Raw genomic sequence first — 26658 nt, 5'->3', positions numbered from 1 at the left:
AGTGAAAGCGACGTCTTCCTGAGAATTTATTCTCCGTGTCAGACCTAGCAAGTAGCTTTCGGGGTTCATATGCTCTATGTCTTCATGAGAATTTATTCTCCGTGTCAGGCATAAAGAAATGTGTCCCCTCGAATTGAACTCGGTCCGCTTAAGTCTGTGATGGACTAGGATTGAGGGTTGGCAGCCAAAGGGGGCACTAACAAAGACAATTCGGGTACCTTTACTCTTAGAACTGAAACTCTGCATATAGTATACCCTAGAAAATCTTTTGATCTGAAGCCATGCCGAAATTTTGTCCAAAATAGGTGTACACAAAGGAGAAATGAACTGTAGCTTTTAATTTAGTTCATTATTTCCTGAATAAATGCCTGTGAACTAGAAATCATGCAGTTAGGTTAATTTTTCCAAACAAAGCATGGAACTAGAAAGCATGAGGTTAGGATTTATACCTTGATATATAGAAATTTTTTTCTCTTTCCATTAATTGGTACTAACCAATTTATTTTTTTTCATCCTTATTTTTATTTTTCATACATTTTGCTCCAACTTGTTTATATTGATTTCTTTTGTTTGCATTGCATAATCATAGCATAACCAAAAGGTGTTAACTTAAAAGACTGTTCATCAAATTGGAAAGAAATCGTAAATGGACAAAAAGTTTTATGATCAAACAAAATATGATGCGGCCAAGGAAAGACATCTTGAGTAAACTCCGAGGATGGAAGCGAGCAATGCACACAGAGATCCTGTTATATTAATACCAAAAGTACTCCACAATGATCCTGCCAGATTGATACCAAAAGCAGTTTATGGTAAGAGTATCAGTCAGGGCATTCAGAGTAGAGGAGGTTTTTATGAAGCTCAAGCATGTTATTTGAATGACTTGAATGACCAAAATAAGAAATTGAGAACAGAAGTGGAAACCATGTATGAAGATTTCCAAAAGATCAGTCAAGCTTTTCAAAATGTTGGCATAGGAAACACCCCAGGAGAGTGGATAACAGGGGTCACCAAGCTGAAAAAGAACTGCAATATATACAAAGATCTTGTCCAAGAACTTCTTGAACACAAAGGCTCTCTTACCAGGGAAAATGAGCAACTCCAAGAATTGACACAAAAGATGAAGAAAAAAGAGAATGGCATGGAAGAAGCCTTAGTCCCGACAAACAATATGACCGATAAGATGATAGACTTAGCTAACTTTACAAGGAATTGAAGCAGACTAATAACTCAACTTTTGAGCATGAATGGAAACTAACTTGGCTTTAGAGAAGTTAGGAAGGAAAGTTATCCCCTATATGTAAAGTTTTGTTGAAGTTAGAACTGAAAGTTGTCTCCTACATGTAAAAGTTTTGTTTGATGCACAGAAACTTTTGTGTTCAATGTAATCTATTCTAAGATGATCACTCTTGAGTAACACCTTTTCATACATACATTTTCTCTTTGCATCTTTGCATTTTCATTTATACTTTTATGTTTACTTTTGTATGGTACAATTTGCATTTTTATTGTTACATTCACATATTTACATTTGCATTTGCATTTTGCATTTTTTTTCATTTTTACGTTTGTATTTACATTTTCATTTTTGCATTTGCATCTTTGCATAATTACATTTTATTTCAAACTATTTTACATACATTCAATCATGACAACGTGGAATAATTCATGGAGAATTCCATGACAGAATTTTTGAAATCAAAGTGGAGCTAACTTAGTCTTCATAAAGAGGGATAATAGCTATGAATGAGATTTTAGCAAGGGTTGGTAGAATCGAGAAACTACAAGAGAAACTTATCAAGACTCAACAAAAAATGACTGATCAAGTAAAAAAGTTCCAGGAGGATTCAAAGGAACAACTGACCAAATTGATGGACCTGGTGAATATTGTAATCCATGGAGAGAAACCCTTAGAGGATCCTATTGAGAAATATTTGAATGGGATTATGAATAATGTAGATGATACAATGGAAACAAATGACCATAACTTTGACAGGGAATGTGGAAATTCGATAAATCTCCAAAAATCGGGTATGACCCCAAAAGATGAGACAAAGATCAAGTTGAAGAGAAGCATAGAAGAAATTTCAGTACCATTGAAGAAAGCTAAACAAAGCAAACATCTAGATCGTCAGTCACAAGGTCTTCAAGAGAGCAAAGAAAACAATTGTAATGTGACAGTGATGTCAGGGGAAATTCTACCCAAGTTTCCTTCAGTTTCATGCAGCAAGTTATATCCTGAGTTACTCAAAGCCCATCTTATTGGCCCATGTCAGGCTAAGCCTTTGTTGCCTCCTTACCCGAGATGGTATAATGAGAAATTCTTTTGTGAATATCATGCTGGAATCCGAGGACACTCCATCGAGAATTGCGGTAACTTCAAAAGACAAGTTCAAGACCTTTTGGTTCATAAAATCATAAGAGTGGATGTTAACAGTCAATCTATTTTGATCAAACAATCGGGATTCAAACCCCCAAAATGAAGTTAACACGATCAAGGAAAATGAAGATCATACAGCAGAAGATATTGAAAAGAAAAAAGGAAAATTTGAGGAATATGAAGTATGTATGACAGATTCAACTCTTGATACTTCTCTGATATTAAAGAATGAGAAAGAAATGAAAAGAGAGGTAATTCAAGATTGGCCCACCGGTTTAAGAATGAATGGGAAAAATGTAACTCTGAAGAAACCTCAAACATTTGTATCAGATGTTCTGAGGACAAGTGAAGCAGTGGGCAATATAAAGAGTATAGTGAATACTACTCCAATCACAGCTGCAAGATGCATTCAGAATCAGAACAAAACTTGCATCACCAAAGGAAGCTGTTCTGAATATAAAATTAAGCCTAATTTCCACTTGGGGAAGAAGATGATGATGATAGAGACTGATCAGGAAGAAGCAAAGATTTGTGCATTTGAGGGTTTATCCAAAGAAGTTGACACAAAAGATGATCAAGAAATGGGGGGTAAATGAGGACAAAAACCTTAGTCCTATTACACACTTAATATTATAATGAGGCATGATAGATAAAAAAGTGGAAGTTGATATCTACCACTGTAGTACCTTTCTACTTTCAGCATCTTGTTTGAACTTGTTTTTTGTTCCTTTTCTCCGCCCTTTGTGCAATAAATAAATTTGTGTTGCTTTTATGGTTATGAGCAAGGAATTAAGTTTTAATCTCGAAATTCTTGAGTATCAAGTAGATTAAATATTCTTTTAATATTTAAAGAGTTATAGATCTTTGGCAAGTGGTAAAATTATATCTTCCATATCCCATCCAACGCCAATTACTTGATCCTTACCAAAACCAAATCCTGACACTACGATTATCTGAGACTCTGAAGAAATATCTCTACCTATTTTTGAGAGACCAAATCCAGATGTTTAATGGTTTATGATACTACCTTCCACCACATACACGACTTCAAAAGTCAGACTTTTGTCCTTTCAAATACAAAACCATCATAAACCAAATGACCTCAAAAGAACCAAACTTTCAATTATCCGTGAATATTCCTACAAGAAGAGACGAGATGAGGCATTATGGACCAGAAAGATGCATCAGAAACGGATGATGAAAGATCACATCCGAGAGAGTTCCAAGAGGGTGATCTAGTGTTTAAAAAGATCTTGCCTATACATAAAGATTTCCTTGAGAAATTGATGTCTAATTGGGAAGGGTCAAATATTGTAAAAAATAGGCCTTTTCCGGAGTTTGGCAGAAATGAATGGGAAAGTTCTGAGAAACCAAATAAACTCATATTCTGTCAAGAAATATTATACTTGAAAAAAAAGAAAAAAATGGAAAAATGGAAAAAAAGGAAAAAAATTGAACCAAGATGGGTGACTCATGGAGCCTCAAGTTACAAAGTTGATCAAGTACAATTAGTTCAAAGATTCATATTCAGCAAGAAGAGCAAAAATGTTGAAGATATGAGAAAATGGGATTGGACCCAAAAAAATGGCAGTCTAGAGGGACCTAGATGATAGAAAAATCCCCAGCAAAGCAGATCCAAGTCAAGCAAAGCAAGATTGAAGACATCTAATTAAAAGAGAATATCTTCAGAATTCATTCCGCCTCTCAAGATTGATTTTTATTTGCAAAAATTGGTTTTTAAAATCTTTAATGCATGATATAAAAAATAATAAAAGGGGGCTCAAGATGTATATTTTGAATAACATCTTGAAACCAATGGAGGATTCGAGTTGAAAACCTGAAAAGGCGGCTCGAATATTAGATGGTGCAACAACGACATAAGAGACGATCTTAAGCTCTTAATGAAGTACCACACATCCCAAAGATGTTCATAAGAGTCTGGAAACAAGAAGTATCTTTACGAGATGAGCATAACAACCAAGAAGTATCTCCATCAGATGAGCATAACAACCCTTCCTTCAAGATAGTAGAAGCTCAAAGAAGATATATATTCTTGACCAAACTAAGAGACCTTACTTTACCAGAATCAACCTACACCTTAAATCAGTCAATAGTTTTGACACTTGCCATAGGACTATGATTTTTGAATGATTTAAAAGAATAGTTGATTTATTTGATAGTTATTAATTTCATGACTTATGATTTAATTCTATTGTGAACCTGTAAAGGGCAATATTTTACAAAATTCTGTCATTCTTCAATAAAGAAATGAGAAAAAAACATTTTCAAACAGGACAGTCTCAAATGAGGAAGGTCTTTGAAGCAAGTTGTCGTTTATTCTACCTCTAGAAAAAAACGAGACCAGAATGATGAAGCATTCTTGAAAGCAAGCGGTCCAAGAAGCCAAAAAGTCTGGAGAATTGAACTTGTAAAAATCTCCTATGACATTATCAACAACTCATTAAGAATGATTACCTTATTCTAAAGGGAGATACTTAAAGCCCATTTCAACTAAAACTTTCCATGGTTCAGGAAGAGTGGGATATGTAGGTGTCTATCTTGAAGTAGTATGAGAGACAGTCACTTTAGCAGCCATTGCAAGAAAAAGTGCCAACAAAAAAACTTCTAGTTCATCCTGATGATGTTTATTTCTTTCGGTAAGGTTGTTACACGTAATGCCACCGACAACAAGGTCGAATTCGACAAATCTACTCATCAATTGCTCCAACCGATCATAATTCAGTTCTTGCACATTTGCTTTCAAAGGTATGCTGAGCCAGTAAAGGACAACCTCTGCATCAATGATCCCAGAAAAAAAGAGACATGACTTTGATATCACCGAAGAATATGTCTCTAGCATATCCTTCTCCTCGTGTATGGTTTTTAGGGAAACCTAGAAGCATTTCCACCTCATCAGGTTCAAGTGGAATAATTTTATTCCTTCCGACCCATACCAGATTCCATTTTTGGCACTCATCAAGAACATATTTCTGAACACTCGAAAATGGCTCATCTTCATAAGCTTCAAGAGCCTTACGGATCCTTTATGTCAATCTGGCACTTCCTTTACATGTTTGTAAACAGTTCAACTTTGTTCTTGGATCCCAGGAAGGTCACCAATTTGTTGTCAATGGAAAAGCATCATGTATGGTGTATGGAGGAAGCAGAATAAGAGGAAATCTGTTCTCAATTGGCAGATTATGAATGTAGCCCTTTTCCGTGTAGTAGTACAAAAATACTTTGAATCTACAAAGTCTGGCTCTACATCGTATAAGTACCGTGACATTTTGGTCCAAACACCAACTGGAGCAAGCGCCACGTTCTCATAGCAGAAATAAGAAGGCCCAATAGTCTTCTGGAAGTGTTTTGAGTTATCAGATTTGGTTCGGTAGGAACCCCAAAACCAATCATTGGATTTAAAAGATGAACTGCATAATCGTCTTCATTAATAAGCTTCTTTTCAAGCTTCCTCTGCTTCTTCCTTTTCCAAAAATCATAGCCCATGTTTTGCCTTTTCTTGTAATTGGGGTCATTGCATAATGGCTTCCTATCTTCTATTGAAAGAAGTGCATCAGCAACCTTAGCCATTTGAGCAGCACATATAAAATCTGTCAATTCTGCAATTGATGAATCTGGACCATATCTCTCCATGGTTATTGAAGCCTCAGCCTCTGAGAACTCCGTTTTCGTCAAGTATAACAGTTTATTCTCCTCATCAGAATCAGAATTTAGGATTTCCTCGGTATCAGAAGAACTATCAATATCTTTGAAATCATCCTGAAAGATCGCTTCATAATCAGATGAGTAGTTATCAGAATCAACATGTTACATGGGTGCAGATTTTTCAAAAGTTTGTACCACTGTATATGTAGTCTTGCTATTGCATCAGATTACTGTTCACATAAATTGGTTTCTCTCCCACAGAAAAGTATATTCCAGAAATAGCCTTAACTGAAAACAAGGTTTACTATGTCAGCCTGGAATAAATTACCAAGCAATTTATACTACTTTGTCTGACTAGATCCCTCCATATCCAAAAAAAATGGGCACCTCATTCAGAAGAGGCACATATCTTAGACATTTCAATCAAAATGATTAAGCACTTCTTAAATGTGTGACAACATGAAGAGAATTCCTCCAACTACTTGACAACACTGTTGTTTAGTGACACCAGAATGAGAGTATTCAAGATAAATAGATTTGGGGTACGAATAAAGCCACAAGTACCCATAACAGTGCATTATCAAAATTTAACCTCGTAGAGATCATGAGATTCAAGTCAAACGGACATTGAAAGTAAACCAGAATTACAATGTTAGGGCATTTTTTAAGGTTACTTCAGACAGATCCATATGGAGCATGCTGAAAGCCCCTTTCAATCAGAATCAGGAATATTGATATATTTTGAACGTTTGTATTAGCAAATGTTGGGCCATATGGAAAGCCCATTTCAGACAGAAATGATTCATGTGGGGCATTCTGAGGGCCCACGTTAGTATGAATATTTGGGCATTTTGAAAGCTCATATCAACAAGAAGTAAATGTTGGGGTATGCTAAAAACCCATTTCAATCATAATCAGGAATATTGACGCGTTTTGAATATTCACGTCAACAAATGCTGGGGCATGCTGAAAGCCCATTTCAATCAAAAATTGGAATAACATTTTGAATATTCATATCAGCAAATGTTGGGGCATGCTGAAGACCCACATCATTATGTGTTAAAGATCATTGCTTTGAGAAAAAATTTCCAATGAGATAGAAAGATATGAAAAATGAAAATGGTGAAACAGTGACAGTCGAGCTGACTATAATAATTGCTTCGTTCATCAGGCAGTTACATTATGATCATGTTGTTGAACAAATATCTACTCAGCAAGTATGGTTTCAAGTACCCAATCTTCTTAACCATGTATCACATGGCAGCGTGTTCTTTGTTAAGCTACATCATGGTTGCATGAATAAAGATGGTCCCCAAGCAGACCATTCGATCTAGGATTCAGTTCCTCAAAATCTCAGCTTTGAATTTTGTATTCCGTGTGTCGGTGATGATTAGAAATATTTCTTTTGGATTCCTGACAGTTAATCCCAACCATACTATTGAGGTTACGAAGCTGTTTTTCACATCAGTTGTTTACTTGATGACATTGAATAAAGAGGCTCAGCTTATGTTATTTTTATTCCCATTGTTACTGGTGTTATCATTGCCAGCCAGGGTGAACTGAGTTTTCATCTATTTTGGTTTTATCATGGGTGTTTCATTCCCAACGGCAAGAATTCCATGAACCTCTTTCTGTACATGGCTCCTATAGTTGATGTGTTCTACTTTCTACAATTCTCATTACGAAAGAAAATGCGATCGATATCACACTTGCCCCTGCTCAAGATGATATCAAGATCAGTTGTCATCTCTTATTCAATATGACACTAGCATATTTGGTGAATTTGACCAACTTTTTGGTCATAAAACACGCCAACATTTCACTTATATTCCCATTGAGTTTTGTTCTCAAACGGTCTTGTGACATTATACAAAAGTTTTGAACACTATGAAAGAGCTTTCCTGATTAGAAATCTGTGCAGAAGCCACAGGAAATGATGAATGTGTTGTCAAAAGTTTTACGAGCATCTGATCAGAAGCCACAGGAAATGATGAATATGTTGTCAAATGTTTTACGAACCAGTGATTATGGTGCTGAGCCAATGTTGTGATCATATGGTTTTCATTTAATGATGCAAGATGAAGTTCTTCAACCCCAAGGTTAGAAGTGAGATATGATGAAGATTTCTTTCCACATAAGGGAAGCTGAAATTTTGACAACAAGAAACTAGTGGATCCAACTAAGATTGAACGACAGGTTATTGTTAAGAATCTCAACATGATATGGTCTGAGTTGTCTTGCTCGAGATCCAATTAAATGTGGAGACATGAAAGGAATTAGGATAAATCTTCCTTATGATCTGTTTCAAGAGTCAAATTAGAACAGACGTTGCTCTCCTAATTAATCCCTGCTGAGTCAGACATATCTGCATTTATGCTCTTCAAAGATGATAGATTCTCTCTTCAAAGATGATAGATTCCCTTTTCAAAGATGAAGGCTCTATTGGATTTCTACACAAGTCCAGACAAAGAAAATTGGTTTTATCCAAGACAAAATGGGGCATCAAGGTCATAATTCTGATTACGACAAGAGTTCTACAAAGGAAACGTTTTCTTCTAAGACTTTAATGCAAATGAAGCAAAGAAGACACAAAGATTGCTCTACCAAACCAGAAATGCCAGCTTGAAATGACATTTTGACCAAGTGAAGGTAGACCGAGTTCACCACTTTGAAATCAAATAAAGATGAACTTAACATTCATGCATCATATTTAGACATTTACGAAATAGGGGCATTTTCATTCATTTTATCCATGTTAAATATTTGACAGGAATTTCAAAGATTTTAGTAAATATTCGAATTCATCACTCAATGGATCAACATGCCAGAGGGAGTTCATAATGAGAAGAACTCATCTGAAGAAGGAAGAAGAAGTCCATAATGAGAAGAACTTGTTCAACCTTTTGCTTGACTCTGTCACAGAAGGAGATAGATCAGCATCAACATTTCCAGAGGAAGTTCATAATGAGAAGAACTCATCTGAAGAGGAAGAAGAAGTTCATAATGAGAAGAACTTATTCAACCTTTTGCTTGACTCTGTCACAGAATGAGATAGATCAGCATCAATATTTCCAGAGGGAGTTCATAATGAGAAGAACTCATCTGAAGAAGGAAGAATAAGTTCATAATGAGAAGAACTTGTTCAACCTTTTGCTTGACTCTGTCACAGAAGGAGATAGATCAGCATCAACATTTCCAGAGGAAGTTCATAATGAGAAGAACTCATCTGAAGAGGAAGAAGAAGTTTATAATGAGAAGAACTTGTTCAACCTTTTGCTTGACTCTGTCACAGAAGGAGATAGATCAGCATCAACATTTCCAGAGGAAGTTCATAATGAGAAGAACTCATCTGAAGAGGAAGAAGAAGTTCATAATGAAAAGAACTTGTTCAACCTTTTGCTTGACTCTGTCACATAAGGAGATAGATCAGCATCAACATTTCCAGAGAAAGTTCATAATGAGAAGAACTTATCATCTGAATAAGAACAAGAAGTTCATAATGAGAAGAATTTATTCAACCTTTTGCTCGATTCTATCACATAAGAAGATAGATGAACATCCACGTTTCCAGAAAGTTCATAATGAGAATAACTTGTTCGACTTTAGCTTGATTCATCACCTATGGAGTTGAATGAAAGAAGAACCTCTTTTGAGGGTCAGTATTTCCATATAGAGTTCATAATTAAAAGAACTCATCTGAAAAAGAAGAAGAAGTTCATAATGAGAAGAATTTGTTCAACTTTTTGCTAGATTACATCATAAAAGGAGATAAATTGTCATTCCCAGTAGAAAAGTTCATAATGAGAAGAACTAATCCCAAAGAAGAAGAATTGGTTCAACATTGTCATCATAATCAAGGGAAGTCAAATGGATAAAAAAAAATTATTATCTTTTCGTCTTTGCCCTATTCTTGTTAACACAAGAATGAGCAAAGAGTGGCAGCTGAAGATACTAATTTTTTTCCATCCATTTGTTTTATTTTTACTATTATTATTATTTTATTTTATTTTTTTATTATTATTATTATTATTATTATTATATTATTATTTATTTTTATTATTAATAAATATTATTATTACAAAATAGGCCCCAAATACATTACAAGTCCAACCCGGATACATCAGGCCCAGCTAAACCCTAAACCCAATTAGGGTATCATCTCATCTTCTCCCAACCGCCATCAATTCACAGCCGTTGGATCTAGCCATGATCTAACGGTCCTGATGCTTCCAGACAAAGCCCTAGGGTTATGATACCCTAGGGCAACCATGCGGCGGCGCCTCTGCCAGGTGTCTCATCCCGCCGTTGCCGACACTCCATTGTTGCCACGACGCCTTTGAAGAACACTCCAGAAGCTCTGCTTCCAAAACTCCGACCATCCACGTTCTTGCCTATGGTGAGTCACCACCATAGCCATGGTGACTCACCGAAAGTTATCCATCAGACCGGTCCGAGAGCCACACCGTCGATGGCTATAAAAGCCATCGACCACCTGCAAAGAAATAAAAAATGGGAGAGAACCACGGCAGAGATACAAAGAGAGAGAAGAGACCAAAGACAGAAGCAAAACCAACAACAATCCACAGTAGCAAACAAAAGGAAGAGAAGAGATCGAGAAGACTTACCCTCATCAGAGCCTCCATACACCGCCGTAGAACTGAACGTTCAAAGGTAAAAAATTAGATCTACGCTGATCTAAAGAGATTTAGGGAAAAAAGAGACCGGAATCGTCCTTAGGGTGTTCAAATCTCTCTTTTGGAGGGATTTTATAATTTTCCGACCGCCGTCGACGGTGGCCGACGGCGGTGTTTGGCAGCGGATCATGGCTGCCGGCCGTTGGCTGACTCTCTCTTCGGGGAGAGATTCTAGAGAGAACAGAGAGAGTTTTCTCTCTTAGAGAGAAAATTAAAGAGAAGAAATGAGGGTTAGGCCCGTTTTTAGGCTGGTTAAAGGGTTTATAAATCCCTCCCCGAACGACGTCGTTTTGGGGAGGGGTACATGTGTAATTTCAAAAAATGGAAAAACCCTTTCTGCAATACCTGTCATTCTGTAAGTTTGCAATTTAGTCACGAAAAGCAAGTTTTTATCATTTTAATTTAGTCTCGTAATTTTATTTTATATTATTTTAGTCCTTTCCAGTATAATTACATACTTTAGGGTAAATAACCGATTTGGTCCCTTATTATTTAATTAATATTTATTTTAAACCCGTATAATTATATAGGTTAAATTACATTGTTAATATTTATGTTTTATAATATTTCGAATTGGAGCTTTTAATTTTAATAATTGATATTTTAATCACTGATTAATAATTAAGGGTTAAATTACTATTATTAATTATATTTCAAGTTATGTTCATTAATTTAGATAATTTATATTTTAATACTATAGTTTTTTTCATTTATTTATTTATTTGCAATATTATTTTATTATTACTTTTAATATATATGTAAATTATTACTTTCATTATTATTTTTATATATATATATATATATATATATATATATTTATTGGTTTAAATAATAATATTTATTTATTTTTAATATCAAAGAAAATGGCAGTCTTAAAGCAACTAGATGTCCTATTCTGATATTTTAAAAATAAATAAATATCTTACTTATAAAAACCAAAAAACACATGTTTTGTTTTATTAGAAAAAATTATTATTTTTAATATTTAAATATTAAAAAATGCAGTCTTAAAGTAATTGGATGTCCATTTTCTGATATTTTTAAATAAATATTTTACTTTTATCAATTATATATATTAATTTAATTTTTTATTATTTTTAGATAAATATTTTATCAATATTTATTTATTTTTTTTATATTAAGAAAAGATTTATCTTAAAACACCTAGAAGCCCTTTTCTGATATTTCTAAGTAAATAAGTATCTTGTTTAAAAAATATATATTAATATATTATATTAATAAATAACAGGATTATGAATTAAATATATTTTTGAATTTTTAAATTTCCAATAATAGAGACAATTTATAATTAATGAGTACCAATTTTGGGCGTTGTGGGGGTGCTAATCCTTCCTCAAACGTAATCGACCACGAATCCCTTTTTATTATTAAAAAGAACGAATTTTGGTTAAAACGCAGACCAGTTTATCTTTTAACTGATGTTTTCTTAAAAACTCTTTTAAAAGATAATTTTTAGGTATTCGACCTACCTGACCCAAAAGGCAGATGGCGACTCTCAAAATATTTTAAAACCATTTATTCACATCACTTTTCCCGTCAAGTAAAAATTTCGTGCCCGGGCGAAAACCGATTACGACATAGGTAATAAGATTGATCTCATGTCTTGTCCTTGTTTCATTTACCTGCACCTTTGAGATTCTTTTCATCTATGTTTTCAGCTAGACAGATGGGATTGAAAGATAAAAGTTGTCCATTGCTCTGCAAGTTAGCAGTCGAATACATCAGGAAATGCGAAAGCTGCGAAGACGATATATATTCGTATTTTTCTAATGAGCCTGATGTGGATTCGCAGTATGTTAAGCTTGTGGAAGAATTTGAGAGATGCATAGTTATTTTGCATTTCATTGGAGCCATGCAGATATCATGATAACTCAAGTAATCAGTACGTGTACGTGTACGTTGCCACATAGAGCAAATGACTTGTTTTATGCCACATTGTTTCAGGTATTAAGTGCTGATGCTGCACCCAAGAAAAAGCTCAGGCAGATTTTCATGGCAGCAACTAGGTTGGGCATATTCTGTTTATTAACCAATTTTATTGTCACTTTAGCTATATCCTTTCACAGAAAGAAACTTGGGGTTCGAAAAACTTGAAAAAGTAGCCTACATATAGTCTCTAACCATTGTTGTTGTCACTGACTAGTAATACTAATTTCGACAAAAGAAACTTCGGTTTTCTAATATAGGGAACAGAGATTCGAGAGGGTGACGAAAAACCTGAACGTGGCTAGTGTTTTCAATACATTGGTTGAAGAATTGAAAGCAATGGGGCATACCTCATCCGATGATTCTCAATGTACGGAGGTAATGGCTCCAGTGGCTCACAGTGATAGAAGTCCAGTGCTGCTATTCATGGGAGGCGGGATGGGAGCCGGAAAGTGTACGGTCCTTAAGGACATTCTCAAAGAGTAAGCCTGTGTCCTACACCTGCATTTAAGATCAAAGGATATTTAAGCACTGAAAAAGATGTATAACACATAGGGTAACATGGAAGACAATTAGTCTCCTTTTGTTCCTGCATAAGTAAAGCTGGTCTAGAAAGTTCGATTATTACTATGAGCAATTACAAGGAACTTACATCAAGTGCTGTGCATAAAACATTGGCAGACCATTCTGGGCAGGCGCGGCGGCGAATGCAGTTGTGATCGAGGCAGATGCATTCAAAGAATCAGATGTCATATACAGAGCCCTCAGCTCCAAAGGCCATGCAGACATGGTTCGTACAGCCGAACTGGTAAGAATCACTTTCGCAGCCTTATCGACTTTAGTAGCAGCCGTTCCCGAAATATGTATCTCTTATGGTACCATCAACCTGGAACTTGGTTTTCAATTCCAAACAGGTGCACCAATCATCCACAGATGTGATCATGGATGGAACACTCTCCTGGATACCATTTGTTCTGCAAACAATAACTAGGGCCAGATGTGTCCACCGCCGGCGATATCGTATGAGGGTTGGTTACAGGCAAGAACCAGATGGGACTGTAATTGAAAATTACTGGGAACAAATTGGAGGAGATCAATCTCCAAAAGGAGGTAAAAAGAGGAAGCCATACAGAATAGAGTTGGTCGGGGTTGTTTGCAACGCCTATTTAGTGGTTATTAGAGGCATAAGGTACGGCAATGCCTATTTTCTCTTCAACCAAGTAATATGTCCTTTATCCTTTACCTGAGATACTGATTTTATCAAAGGATTCAATATTTACAGGAGAGCTATAATGTGTAGACGAGCTGTAAGGGTGAAATCACAATTGAAATCCCACAAGAGATTTGCAAATGCATTTCCAACATACTGCCAACTGGTTGACAATGCTAGGCTATATTCCATCAATGTTCTTGAAGGTCCACCTAAGGTGAATAAACTATCCAACATTTTCAATCTTAAATTCTCTAGTGGCATAAAACTAGAAGTTCAGAATTTTAGCTCTGGGAACCTAAGGTCAGAACAGCTAGAACAGAGCCTGATTATATCAGAATGGTCCATCTTGTATCACTAAGATGGTAGAAGTTTGTTGTACCTCCGATCTCAAACCTCTAACAGGCTCACGTGACCTACCAGAACTAAGTCTACTGACAGCTAATCATATCCACTTAGAGTGCCAACCTATGGATATATGTAATGACCCAACGACTGACATTAACACTACCAGTCGATGAAAAACCTCTCAATCAAGATCGAGAGAAGGGATGGAACTCATTATCCTCCTTTACAGACTTAGATACCAGCCAACGGCTGCTCCTCCACCGACTGCGGTCTTTCGCCTAAACCAAACGAGGTGAACCGCTTATAACTTTCATTTCCCATTTGTTCCATCATCAAATTTCATGGAGAAAAACTCAGAAACCTACTTTTACTACATTACAGACCTGAAACTAAAATCTAGGAGGAAGAGAAAATAGTCCATAGCTGCAGCATGCAGGAATAAACAAATAAAATTGAGCAGGAACTTTTATTGCTAGCAAAATTACTACATGCAACCAAACATGTAACGTTAACATAACAATTTTTGTGAAGTTGATAGGATGGAAAGACAGAGAAAGAACCTTGCTAGTTGATCCAGATGAGATCGACTGTTTAAAGCAGGTGGCGAGGCTGAACGAAGACGCCTAGTCCATATACGAACTTTACAAGCATCCCAACCCGTCTTGTGAAGCTGGTTCAATTTGGAAAGACATTGTACTATCACCTTCTAGACTAGACATTCAAAAGGAGCTGAAGTTTACAACCAAGAAAGTGGAAACAATGGCACAGCTCTAATTTGAGTTTCAATCTTATGAATATTTACCAACAAAAATTGCAAGCTGAAGAAGGTTTCTCAAAACCTTTTTATTTAGTTATGACCAAGAATGTCTATCAAGCTTGTATTGAAATCACGAAGCATATGTATATGATTTTTTGTCACTTGCAAAGCTCAGTTCAGACACTGGAACTGAAAAATGAATTTCCCATTAATCTGCTGCTAGTATCAGTTGGTTTGGTGCTGAATATTGGAACTCCAAAAGGGTAATTAAAAGAAAAAGAGCAGCAGCAGCAACTTAAGCAAAATAAACTCCTACTCCACAATTCAATTAATGCAAACTGAGCATGCTTTCTATGGAAACAAAAGATCTGAACACCGGCCAACCATCGTCTACATACTGGTCGTAATTTTCTTTCACCTAAAACTAGGACAACCCAAATATTATCATCATCAACCATCAAATTTAAAGACATGCACAACTACAACTAAAGAAAGAGCATGGATGCTAGCTTCCAACCCTTGTTAATGGTAATCAAGACTGAATGCAATATCTAGTTAAGATCTCTCCCTAAATGAAACCTGATATTATACTCACTTTGAAGTTCACAAGTACAAGCAGATCAAATCTTCAAGAATTCCCATTTTCGGCAAAGTGATTATGCGAACTCCCCACCTCTATTCATTCATTTTCCCCCAATCTCTACTCAACTACCTGAAACCTAAAGGTATCCAAAGTTTTTCATGGAATAACTCTCACAATGGAAATCAATTCAAATCTAGAACCAACCAATGTTTAAACCGTCCACCAAATTAGGTGAACCCATTCCAAATAAATGCAGAGCTTTTAAATTTGCTTGAAAAGTAAGTAAACTCGATGTCCCTCAAATTCAAACCAGGCATGATTAATTTGATCAACAATGGCAGCTCATATCGTTCTCACTATTCGACATAATTATACGAATTTGAATATTTGAAAAGAAACCCAAACCTTAGCTTCCATGTCTCGAATCAGTGCAGCTGCAGATATGAGCTTAACCATCCGGTGTTCCACGCAACTTGTTCCACAAGGTATCGGGGTTTTTAATCTATTCCGAGCAATGTAAATGATAAAACCCTAATCATTTTAACGAATAAAAATGAAAGATGACGAGAATAAGATCAGGGTTCTAATTTCATCTATTAAACGGGAAATTTCTAAGGAAAATTAGAAATTTAACATTGAAATAAAAGGGTGTAAGAGAACAGTTTTAAGATCCGATGTCATATTTCTCTCTCGGTTATACACTGACCCAAATACATTCACTAAACTTCAACACTCAAATTTACAAAACTACCCCTACAATGACTACTAGCCTCTCATTTCCTTCCTCTTCTCGTCGTGGTTCTCTTTGCCGGTGACTTGACACTCTTCGGCTTAACACCCTTCGCCGGAGCTTTTTTAGCTGCCGGAGCCTTCTTTGCAGCTGGCTTAGGAGGAGGAAGAGCCGCCTTCTTCCCAGGAGTAGTCCTTGTCGAAGTCCTCGCGGCTTTGTCCGGCTTATCCTTAGGCTTGGCTGCAGCCTTCGACTTGGCTGCCGGAGTAGTCTTCGGCTTCACAGAAGCCACCGCCTTAATCTTCGTCTGAGCAGGCTTAGCTTTAGGAGCAGCCTTTGGTTTGGTCGCCGGCTTGCTCTTGGGCTTAGGAGTGTTCTTCTTAGCTGGAGCTTTAGAACCAGATTTAGCACTCTTCCCTGCCTTGGCCTTCGAAGCAGGCTTAGTAGCATCTGGTTTCTTCTTGGCTGGAGCATAAGCAGTAATCGCCGGCTTCGAGGACTTCACCGGAGGTAGCTTATACGAATTCTTAACCTTAGTCAACTTCCCAGCAGCCACAAGCTTCTTCAAATGGAATAGCAAAAGCTTCTTAAAGTTCCCAGGAAGCTGTTTCTGTTTCCCTTCTATGAATTTAGTAATGGCGTATTGACTTGAACCCGTCCTCTCTTTTAAGCTAACAATCGCATCCTTTATCATCTGCAACAGAGCCAACCATATATCAAAACATTAAACATAATCAAAAGTGCAGAACAAAAATAATATGAACTATTAAAAACCTCTTCATAAGTAGGATGAGTAGAAGTTGTTCGTGGCTTCTTCGGAGCTGCAGCTTTCTTTGGCTTAGAATCTTTAGCTTTCCGTGCTCTGCCGGATTTCGTAGCAGCCTTGGCTTCTCCGGGATTTCTCCGGGCCTGGTGGTAATGAATCTATTTAAATACAGGAATGTGAGAGACGGTATACATTTGATGAGATTTGATTGGCGGAGATTACCATTACGCGGATCTCTGTCTGTCTTTAAGTTTAAATACGGATCGTTGGATAAGACGTTATCTACGGTTCAAGATTTATGGGGTGGAAAACAATGGAGTATGGAGGAATGAGGTCGAATTAGATGTTTTCAACATTTGAGGTGTGCTTTTGGTCTCGGTTGATTTGAGCATAACATGAGTTATATTTCATGAAAAAATCTGAATTTTTTCCCATTGTGTAGTTTATTATATAGGCTTTATAATGAATATTTTTACATATGTTGTGGTTGTTTCAATTGTGAGAAATTCAATTTTGAAGCAACATTGGTCAAAATCATGGTTTACCATGATGTTATTGTGGTTTGAGTGGAATTTAGGAGGATGCTTAGTTTTAATGTCAAATTTTTTGATCTCATTGGATAATACATTAACAAAGGAAAGTAATGCTTCAAAAATCATGAAAATTGATTAAGAATTGAATGAGAAAATTCATTCGGAATGTTGTTGAAGTTGAACATGTCCTATTAGTGTTTGATATGTTTCATAACACATCATATCGTTCAATTTATGACAAATCAAAGATGAAACCAATATTAACCCAAAAAAAAACTTAATTTGTTATGTTTTATATGATTATTATTCATTTGTATATGTTAATCATGAACATCAAACGTTCATACATTCATAAATCTAAAATACATGTTGTAACCATTTATTGTAGACTTGTTATATTATTTATTATTAGATTTTCTTCTCTACACGTGATTAATATTCATTGTCATATCATGTGTTGTTCAATTATTAATTAAGATAATATGATAATAACTAAAATAACTTGTGAAGAAAATACTTTCATTACTAGTATATTATATATTCATGGATCAAATTAATTATCATCTACTTTTTTTGTTATAATAATTAGCATCTCCAATATAACATTTAACCTTGGAGAGTTGAAAAACTTTGTTTATGAACAAGAACATTAAAAGTAATCACATTCTATGTAAAAAAAATTAATATATTTAGGATTTGATTAATTCAAAGAAAAATATTATTAAGTCATAATTATTCAGAGTTACATTTTCATTTTTGGTTTAACATTATTCTCTTCGGATAATAACTTTTTATTAGCAATAATATTTTTCTTCAAATGTTGAGAATATTATCTCCATCAATTTATTAGTTATTATACAATTCATATACCTTTTGGATCATAATAGTCTTGGAATAATAGTTTTTCAATAGATATGTTGTTGTATTTTTTACTTGATGGCTAATATTTTAAGTTTAAATTTATTAAATATTTTTTATTTTATATTAATTTAATATTTAAATGGTTTTACACATATTTAAATTGTAATTCCCCAAATATCAGGTCAGTGATTATATTGAAATGACTTAAAATTTGGAGGGTTAAATTGAATAAATGGTAAAGTATAAGAAATGATTTGATTAAGACCAATTAGTAAGAATGGAATAATGAAAGGGTGTTTTGGTCCTTTAGAGGGAAATAGATTTAAAATTCATTTTTATTAGGGATTTAAGAGAGAAAGGGAAAAAGTTAAAAAGCTAAGTTATTTTCTTCTTTTCCTTCTTCTTCTCCTTTGCATGTGCTCTCCTCATAGCCAAAAGTAAGTTTTCTTCAAGTGGTTTTTCCTTTAGTTTATGGGCTGGTTTTGAAATCTTAAGTGAATAGAGTTTTAAGGAGAGTTCAATGATGATTAAAACTAAGTGATTAGTGAATTAATTGAAACTGAAGAAAATAGGTTTTTGAGTGATATGATGAAATATGAGTTTTTATTGAGGATTACAAGTAAATTTGAATTGTCAAATAAGTAAATAAGATATTAGAAGCCTTGGATGTGATTAAGGGTCTGTTTGTTTCCCGTAATTCGAATTACGGAATTGGTTTTCCCCGAATTTCAGTGTTTGTTTCACGTAATTCGTTTTCCGGAAAATGTTTTCCCGTGTTTGTTTCACGTAATTCGTTTTCCGGAAAACGTTTTCCCGTGTTTGTTTCACGTAATTCGTTTTCCGGAATGTAATTCATTTTCCTAGTAATATGATTTCCTTTGTGTTTTCTGTAAAATGACTTACAGATTCATTTTCCGTAAGTCATTTTCCGAACTTTTCACTTCAAAGTAAAAATACTCAAAATAATTTTATTTTATGAATTTAATATTAATAAAATATTTTAATATCATTTTCATCAAAATATTAATTATTAAAATATTTAAAATATATTTATTAATATTTATAATAATATTATATTATATTTTAATATTATATAAAATAATCAATTATTATAATAATAAGATATTTTATTTTATTTTAATAATATATAAATTTTTTATATATTTAATAATGAATAATATTATTTATATATTTCAATATTTTAGTAAAGATATTTAAAATACTAATTAATATTTTAAAAATAATATAGCATTATTACTTTAATTTTAATATTATATAAAATAATCAATTATATATAATAATATAAGATATTTATTTTATTTAATAATATAAATAAATTTTTTATATATTTAATAATGAATAATATTATTTATATTTCAAAATATTTTAGTAAAGATATTTAAAATATACTAATTAATATTTTAAAAATATAATATAGCATTACTTTAATAAATAATGTTTAAATAAATTATTTATATATTTAATATTTGTAATAAATAATTTTAAAAAACTCTTCAACTAGTGAAAAAAATGTTTAAATAACATCTTCAAACATCATAAAACGTTTTCAGATGTTTTCCAGAAATGTAATTCATTTTCCAGAAATGTAATTCATTTCCAGAATTCAAATTCCAGTAATTCATTTTCCAGTAATTCAAATTCCAGTAATTCAAACTCCAGTAATTCATTTTCCGGAAAACCAATTACAGCCAAACAAACAGACCCTAAAAACATGTTGGAAAACGTAGTGTGATTCTTGGTTTGGAGTGTTCTTCAGAGAATTTGGATGTTATAGGAAGATTAATGAAGGAAAGTTGGTTGGACTAAGTAATGATGAGTTTAATGGTATTGTTGGAGGTAAAAGTAAGAGATTTAAATGAAATTTGGGTAAAAATCGAGCTGAAAAACGAAAAATTTGGGTAAGGGTATCGGTATTGGAAGAACAATACCGATATTATAGGTTTAAATTTGGGAAAATAGGATGAACAGTATCGATACTGCTGTGGGTATCGATACCATGGATTCTAGAATGCAGAAATGGTACCGATACTGAAGGGAGTATCAGTACCATAATATAGAAATATCGATACCATACTAGGGCTACCGATACTATTGAGCCTGAAATGTTGTAGATATGATGAATTTTAATAGAAATTGAATATAATAGTACTTTTTAGGTATTATTAAAGTATAAATGTTAGATAGTATACTAACATTTGTATTGTATGTGTAATAATGGATGCTTGTGTAGATCGTAACCAAACTCTAGAGTCAAGCAAGAAAATGGGCTAGGATAAAGTTTCCGAGTAGTCAGACATCATTATAGCATTCTAGTGAGGCATACCAAGTGAGTGCATTTATTATGTACATTAAAATTTATAGATGCATGTTGTTAAATGCATATGTTGCCTTTTTATATAAGTACTATGTGCACTATCGGAACTAAGTGTGTAACCCACGGAATTCATAATATGTTTATGAATGATCGTATCGACACTAAGTGTGCAACCCACGAAATTCATAATATGTTTATGAACCACCATATTGGCACTAAGTGTACAACCCACAAAATTCATAATATGTTTATGAACGACCGTATCGGCACTAAGTGTGCAACCCACGGAATTCATAATGTTTATGAATGACAGTATCAGCACTAAGTGTGCAACCCACGAAATTCATAATATTTTTATGAACAACCGTATTGGCACTAAGTGTGCAACCCACGAAATTCATAATATATTTATGAACAACCGTATCGACACTAAGGTGGTGTTTGTTTTCACTGTTTAAGGTCTTCAAAGCTCTTATGTCTACGCCGCGCAGACCACTCGCAGACATTGGGCTCCGCAGACCGCTTGTTTTTTAGAAGACAGAAGCTCTTCAAACGTCTGTACGTTCTCTTATTGGCGCAGACGTGGACTTATGTCTTCAAAGCTCTTCTAACCTCTTCAAAGAAACCATTTTGCTATTAATTTCTAAAAATTATAAAATGTCATTAAATTAATGAATTGTTACAAAATAGTCACTATAATGTTGTAAAATTATAAAATTTGATAATATAATAATTATTTATAGTATTTAGATAAATTTATTAATAATTTTTAATATTTTAATAAATTTAATAAGTATTTTTATAATTTTTTAAACTTTATTGAAGAAAATAATCATTTGTATATAACTCAACGATATCTAATATACTTTATTTGAAAAAATATTATACAATTAAACTTAGTAAACTTTTTTTATATAAAACTTAGAAAATCACGGGGACATACAATTATTAGCATTAAAGACAAAATAAATGTTTAATAAAAAATATTCACACTAATGAAAAATCTGATTATCATTTAATTCTGGTAAGTACGAAAGTCCCTTTTACAGAATAAATAAATAAAAAACAAATAATATTTTTTTTTTCTAAATAGAAAAATACTAATTGATGTATATTATATGGAGTATATATTATATATACATTTTTGATGTTACTAGAATCGAATTGTACCACTCGAATAAATTAAGATGATTAAATGATATTATAAAATTGAGTATGATATATTTGTGAATCGATAATAATGAGAATTAAAATATAATTTTTTAACAATTACTTAAACCGAAACAAACAGATTGAATTAAAATCAAATTGATTTCATTATCGATTGATTTAATAATAATTTTTAAAATGATATAGTATTAAAACCAAAATCTAATAGTCGTAGATGTAATAATTTAACAATAAAATTCGTATAATATTATTTAATATATTTTTTCAAATAAAGTATATTAGATATCATTGAGTTATATACAAATGATCATTTTCGTCAATAAAGTTAAAAAATTATAAAATACTTATTAAATTTATTAAAAGATTATAAAATTATTAAATTTATCTAAATACTAAAATAATTATTATATTATCGAACTTTTATAATTTATTACAACATATAGTGACTATTTTGTAATAATTCATTAAATTTAATGACATTTTATAATTTTTAAAAAATTAATAGCAAAAATGGTTATTTTAGTATAGTTTAAAAAATCAGTTTATTTATATTTCAGTTTATTTTAGCAGTTTGCATACGTTAAAAAACAAGCAATCTTCTTCTTGCAGATTGTAGACTTTTGGTCCACCTCTTCTGCTGTAGATGCTTGCAGATGTGGTCCGCAGACTGCAGACCTTTTACCTCTGCAAAAACAAACACCACCTAAGTGTGCAACCCACATAATTCATAATAAGTTTATGAACGACCGTATCAGTATTAAGTGTGCAACCCACATAATTCATAATATGTTTATGAACGACCGTATCGGCACTACGTGTGCACCCCAACGGACTTATAATGTTATGAAAAAATAAATTCGTATTTTAATAGTTATGATATACTTATGTTTTAATTACGACAATTAGGTGCAACTCATGTACTAGGCATGTTCATTCAACATGTATTGGACAAACAATGGATAAATTAGAAAATACTAATTGACAGGTATGTTGGGCATACTAAAGATAGTTATCATGTTATTTGATTGAAGATTGGTTTGCCAAGCTTATTTGATGTATTGATATGAATTATACGATTTTCATTTGTATTTTGATAATTTGGGATATGCTTATATTTAAGTATAATTTATTTTGTATTACTATGTCTCACTAACTAAAAACTTAGCGTGTGTTGGTTTCACGCGTAGGTAAAAGCCGAGATTAGAAGTAAAGAGTACTGAGCAACTCCAACCATCAAGGAATATATTGCAATATCAGTATAAGACATCCTATGATGAAATATTTGACTTAGTTTAGTGGCATGAACTCATGAATGTCCTATTAGCTCTATTTAAATATTTTGGAAATTAGTTTGTAATAGTTTAACTGGATCGTCTTATATTGATTTTTAACATGAACTAGTATTGATAATAGGAGTAGACGTGTTTAATATATATAATTGAAGAATGACTTATAAATCTATATTATTAAATGGTTTTATCTAAAGAAAACGAAAATTTTACTGATTTTCAAGTATCGAGAATGTTTCAAAAGTCATATGACATATGTGACTCGTGTACGGAAACATATACGGGAAATGGGTGTTACATAAATAGTGTTTTATTATTTTAATGTTTTTTATTAATATTATTTTTATGATGAGGTTACATGTTACTTGAGAGTAGATGAGTACATAGGTGTTATTAATTTTATTCTTTTAAGTACTTTGTAAAAAATATATATTTCAACATATTAAATTTATGATCTATAATATATTTTTATTATATTTAGATATTTGTTATTGTTATAATATAACAAAATGCATAATAATCGCTCAATAAAATAGACACCAAGATTTTACGTGAAAATCCCTTTCGGGAAAAACTATGGGCAGAAAAGGATAAATTCATTAATGTCAAGAAAAGAAAATATAAGAATAGTTTATTATTACAATAGAAACTAAATAAAGTAAAAATATATTGTATAAAAAACTATTTTAATAAAGTTCTCTACTTTTAATCAAATCAGGTTTTTTACTTTCCCAATTAAATTGTGCCACTTTGAATTCGGGTCAAACTTTAACAAATCACTATCTTGACACGAATTTTGAAAGTGCGAAGGATTTGAGACAAAACACCCAAATTCGATGACACACTTAAACTCAACAAAAACAATTCTTCACTTCAACGAACAAGTTCTTCACTTTGAGAACATATTCTCCACTTCTTCCACAAATCCCCTTAGAGCGAGATTCTTCAACAATGATTGTCAATTGAATCCAAAGCTTGGTGAAACTAGGATTTAGTCTTCACATCGGTAAAAAAAATTGTAAGTGCTAACTTCTCTCACAACTTGATCACTACAAGCAATATCATGCGCAACATCATCCTGATCATCAATAGTAATTATGTCTTTTTCCATTATACTCACGGAACTAAATTTTCTTCTTCTCAAATTTGTTATGCCCAAAGAACTGGACTCTCTTTTTCTTCTCAAATATGTTATGCCCACGAAATAGAACACTTTTATACTCCCAAAATCATTATGTCCATGGTTGTTTTTTCAACACAAAATCCTTATTTACCATGAAAGAAAAAATAATAGTTCATATTTTATAATTTTTAAATCTTGTAAAATATAAAACTTGACAGTCTTCCTGTGCCATTTCATTAGAATAAGAGAGCTCTTCAAATTTATGTACTTCACTACCTTTCATAATTTGAATATGTTTATGCGATCAAATATCGACTTCTCATACTTTAAAGATGTCATTATCGTGATCGAGTTAAACAACCCGAACACTCTGTGATAAAGATACATCAATAGATGAATGAATGTTTCTCTCGTTGAAGAATCAAACTTAGAAAGCTCTAGACTCGATCAAAGAATGAAAGGGAAAGAGTAAATATGGGCGACGACAAAGAATGATGATGTATGAATTATGGTTGCTGGAAATTGAGATAAATAAGAGATTAAGACAACGAATAGATAAGGATAATGTAAAGACAATGAAAGATAAGGACAATGAATGAAATAAGATATGAAGAACTTAGCTAAATTAGAGTTTTTGACAACATTGATTCTGACATAGAATAAGATAAGTGAGTAGGCGATAGAAAGATAATTAAATAAGGAATGTATATACGTAAACGAAATTGAAAAAGGATAAATAGATTAAGAGAAAACTGAGTTTGAGATTTCCCCTGGTTTATAGGTGTTAACACAAACTTGTGGATAAGGTAGAGATGGGCGTATAGTTGATGATGATGATGAAGATGATGGAGATCATTGGGTAAATGTCCTACGAACCCTCCTAGTCATAATTAACTAGGAAAACTCAATAATTAGCTCTAAATAGCCCTCCTAATCGCAATGAAGAGGGAAACCGGAGTGTGAAGATCTCTCTCACAAAGAACTTGAAAAGAACTTAATGAAAAGAATCTTTGAGGGAAAAAGTAATCAACAATTGCAAAGATAATCTCTCAATGTATTGTATTAAAGAAAATATGTGTTTTCAATGGTGGGAGAAGCATCCTTTATATAGGGTGAAGGAGTCCTAATTGTAGTATGACTAATACTTGAAAATAATAATAAAAATAACAATAAAATACTATCTTAATTCCTAGTATCAATAAACTAAAGATAATTATTTTAACTCTATCTTAATTCCTAATAAAATAATAAATATAATCAAAAAAGATAATGCATCATCCTATATTAAATTATATTACAAATAGTCAATAAAAATATTAAAAATTCGTAATAATCAATTTCTGCATGCGATGTATTCACTAAAATGGGTGTATATTGAGTTCACGATATCGGATTAATACGATTCAAGAACCATTGGAAAACTAAGAGAGAGTTGGTCGTAACTCCAGAAGACATGTTGACCAAATAACAACATGATATCATTCAAAAAGCAATCGCAAGTCCGCTGCTATTCTGTTCTTTTCCGAGGCTTGGTAATGTGAATCAATTGTAGGCGTTTATCCATCTTCTTTTGGTGTGAGCCTTGTGATTCATGTATCACTATAATACCAATTTGTTATAATATAATGACATGCATAATGATCACCCAACAAAATAGACACCAAGATTTTACGTAGAAAACTCTTTCGGAAAAAATTTACATAGAGAAGAGGAGAAATTTACTAATATCAAAAAAAGAATAACACGAGAGGAGTTATCACGGACAAACTAATCTCTAACCCTAATCCATAGTATCTATTAATAGGGATATATACTTTAATACAAAGGAAAACAAATAAAGTAAAAAATCTACTTTAAAAAGTTACTTAAAGTTCTCTACTTTTAATCAAATCATATTTTTTATTTCTCAATTAAATTGTGTCCTATGAATTCAAGTCAAACTTTTATAGTCTTTATAGGTTACTTATCGTAATGAGGGTGTCAGGGGTATTATCGTGGCTTAAGAGGTTAAAATACATGTTCTAGTAATTTATTGTTGACTTGTTATATTACTTACTATTTACTATTAGATTTTTTCTCTACATGTGATTAAAATTCATTGTCATGCCATGTGTTCTATTTACTTGTTTAATTATTAATTAAGACAATATGATAATAACTAAAACAACTTATGAAGAAAAAAATTTCATTGCTAGTATATCAAATAATACAATTATATATAACATGGATCAAATAAATACAAAACAAAAGCAACAAATTAAATATAATC

At 32.8% G+C, this 26658-nt stretch overlaps 1 protein-coding gene and 1 pseudogene across 1 annotated transcript; one reads left to right on the top strand and one right to left on the bottom strand.

The window, feature by feature from the left end:
* The window catches only part of LOC120204994, a 69037-nt pseudogene extending 54021 nt beyond the window's left edge, over positions 1-15016 (top strand).
* A 1252-nt stretch (positions 15017-16268) lies between these two features.
* LOC120204993 (histone H1-like) lies at positions 16269-24377 on the bottom strand. Its single transcript, XM_039204962.1, has 3 exons — positions 24297-24377; positions 17087-17236; positions 16269-17006 (listed from the first exon to the last, which is right to left on the bottom strand). Exons 1-3 carry the CDS (start codon positions 24375-24377, stop codon positions 16356-16358), a joined length of 882 nt encoding a protein of 293 aa, XP_039060893.1. The 3' UTR covers positions 16269-16355.
* Positions 24378-26658: the final 2281 nt, after the last annotated feature.

This window comes from Hibiscus syriacus, unplaced genomic scaffold (assembly GCF_006381635.1).
Source record: "Hibiscus syriacus cultivar Baekdansim isolate YM2019G1 unplaced genomic scaffold, ASM638163v2 tig00011824_pilon, whole genome shotgun sequence".
Taxonomy (NCBI): Eukaryota; Viridiplantae; Streptophyta; class Magnoliopsida; order Malvales; family Malvaceae; genus Hibiscus; species Hibiscus syriacus.
The sequence above is the reverse complement of the archived record's forward strand: the minus strand, read 5'-3'. Positions and strand labels throughout refer to the sequence as shown.

Excerpts from the sequence above, each read along its gene's own strand:
- LOC120204993 (XM_039204962.1), bottom strand. The coding sequence starts at position 24,377 with ATGGAAAAAGACATAATTACTATTGATGATCAGGATGATGTTGCGCAT. Across the intron at positions 17,237-24,296 it reads GTGATCAAGTTGTGAGAGAA|ATTCATTACCACCAGGCCCG; the intron begins GTTAGCACTTAC and ends GTATTTAAATAG. Across the intron at positions 17,007-17,086 it reads CTCATCCTACTTATGAAGAG|ATGATAAAGGATGCGATTGT; the intron begins GTTTTTAATAGT and ends GCTCTGTTGCAG.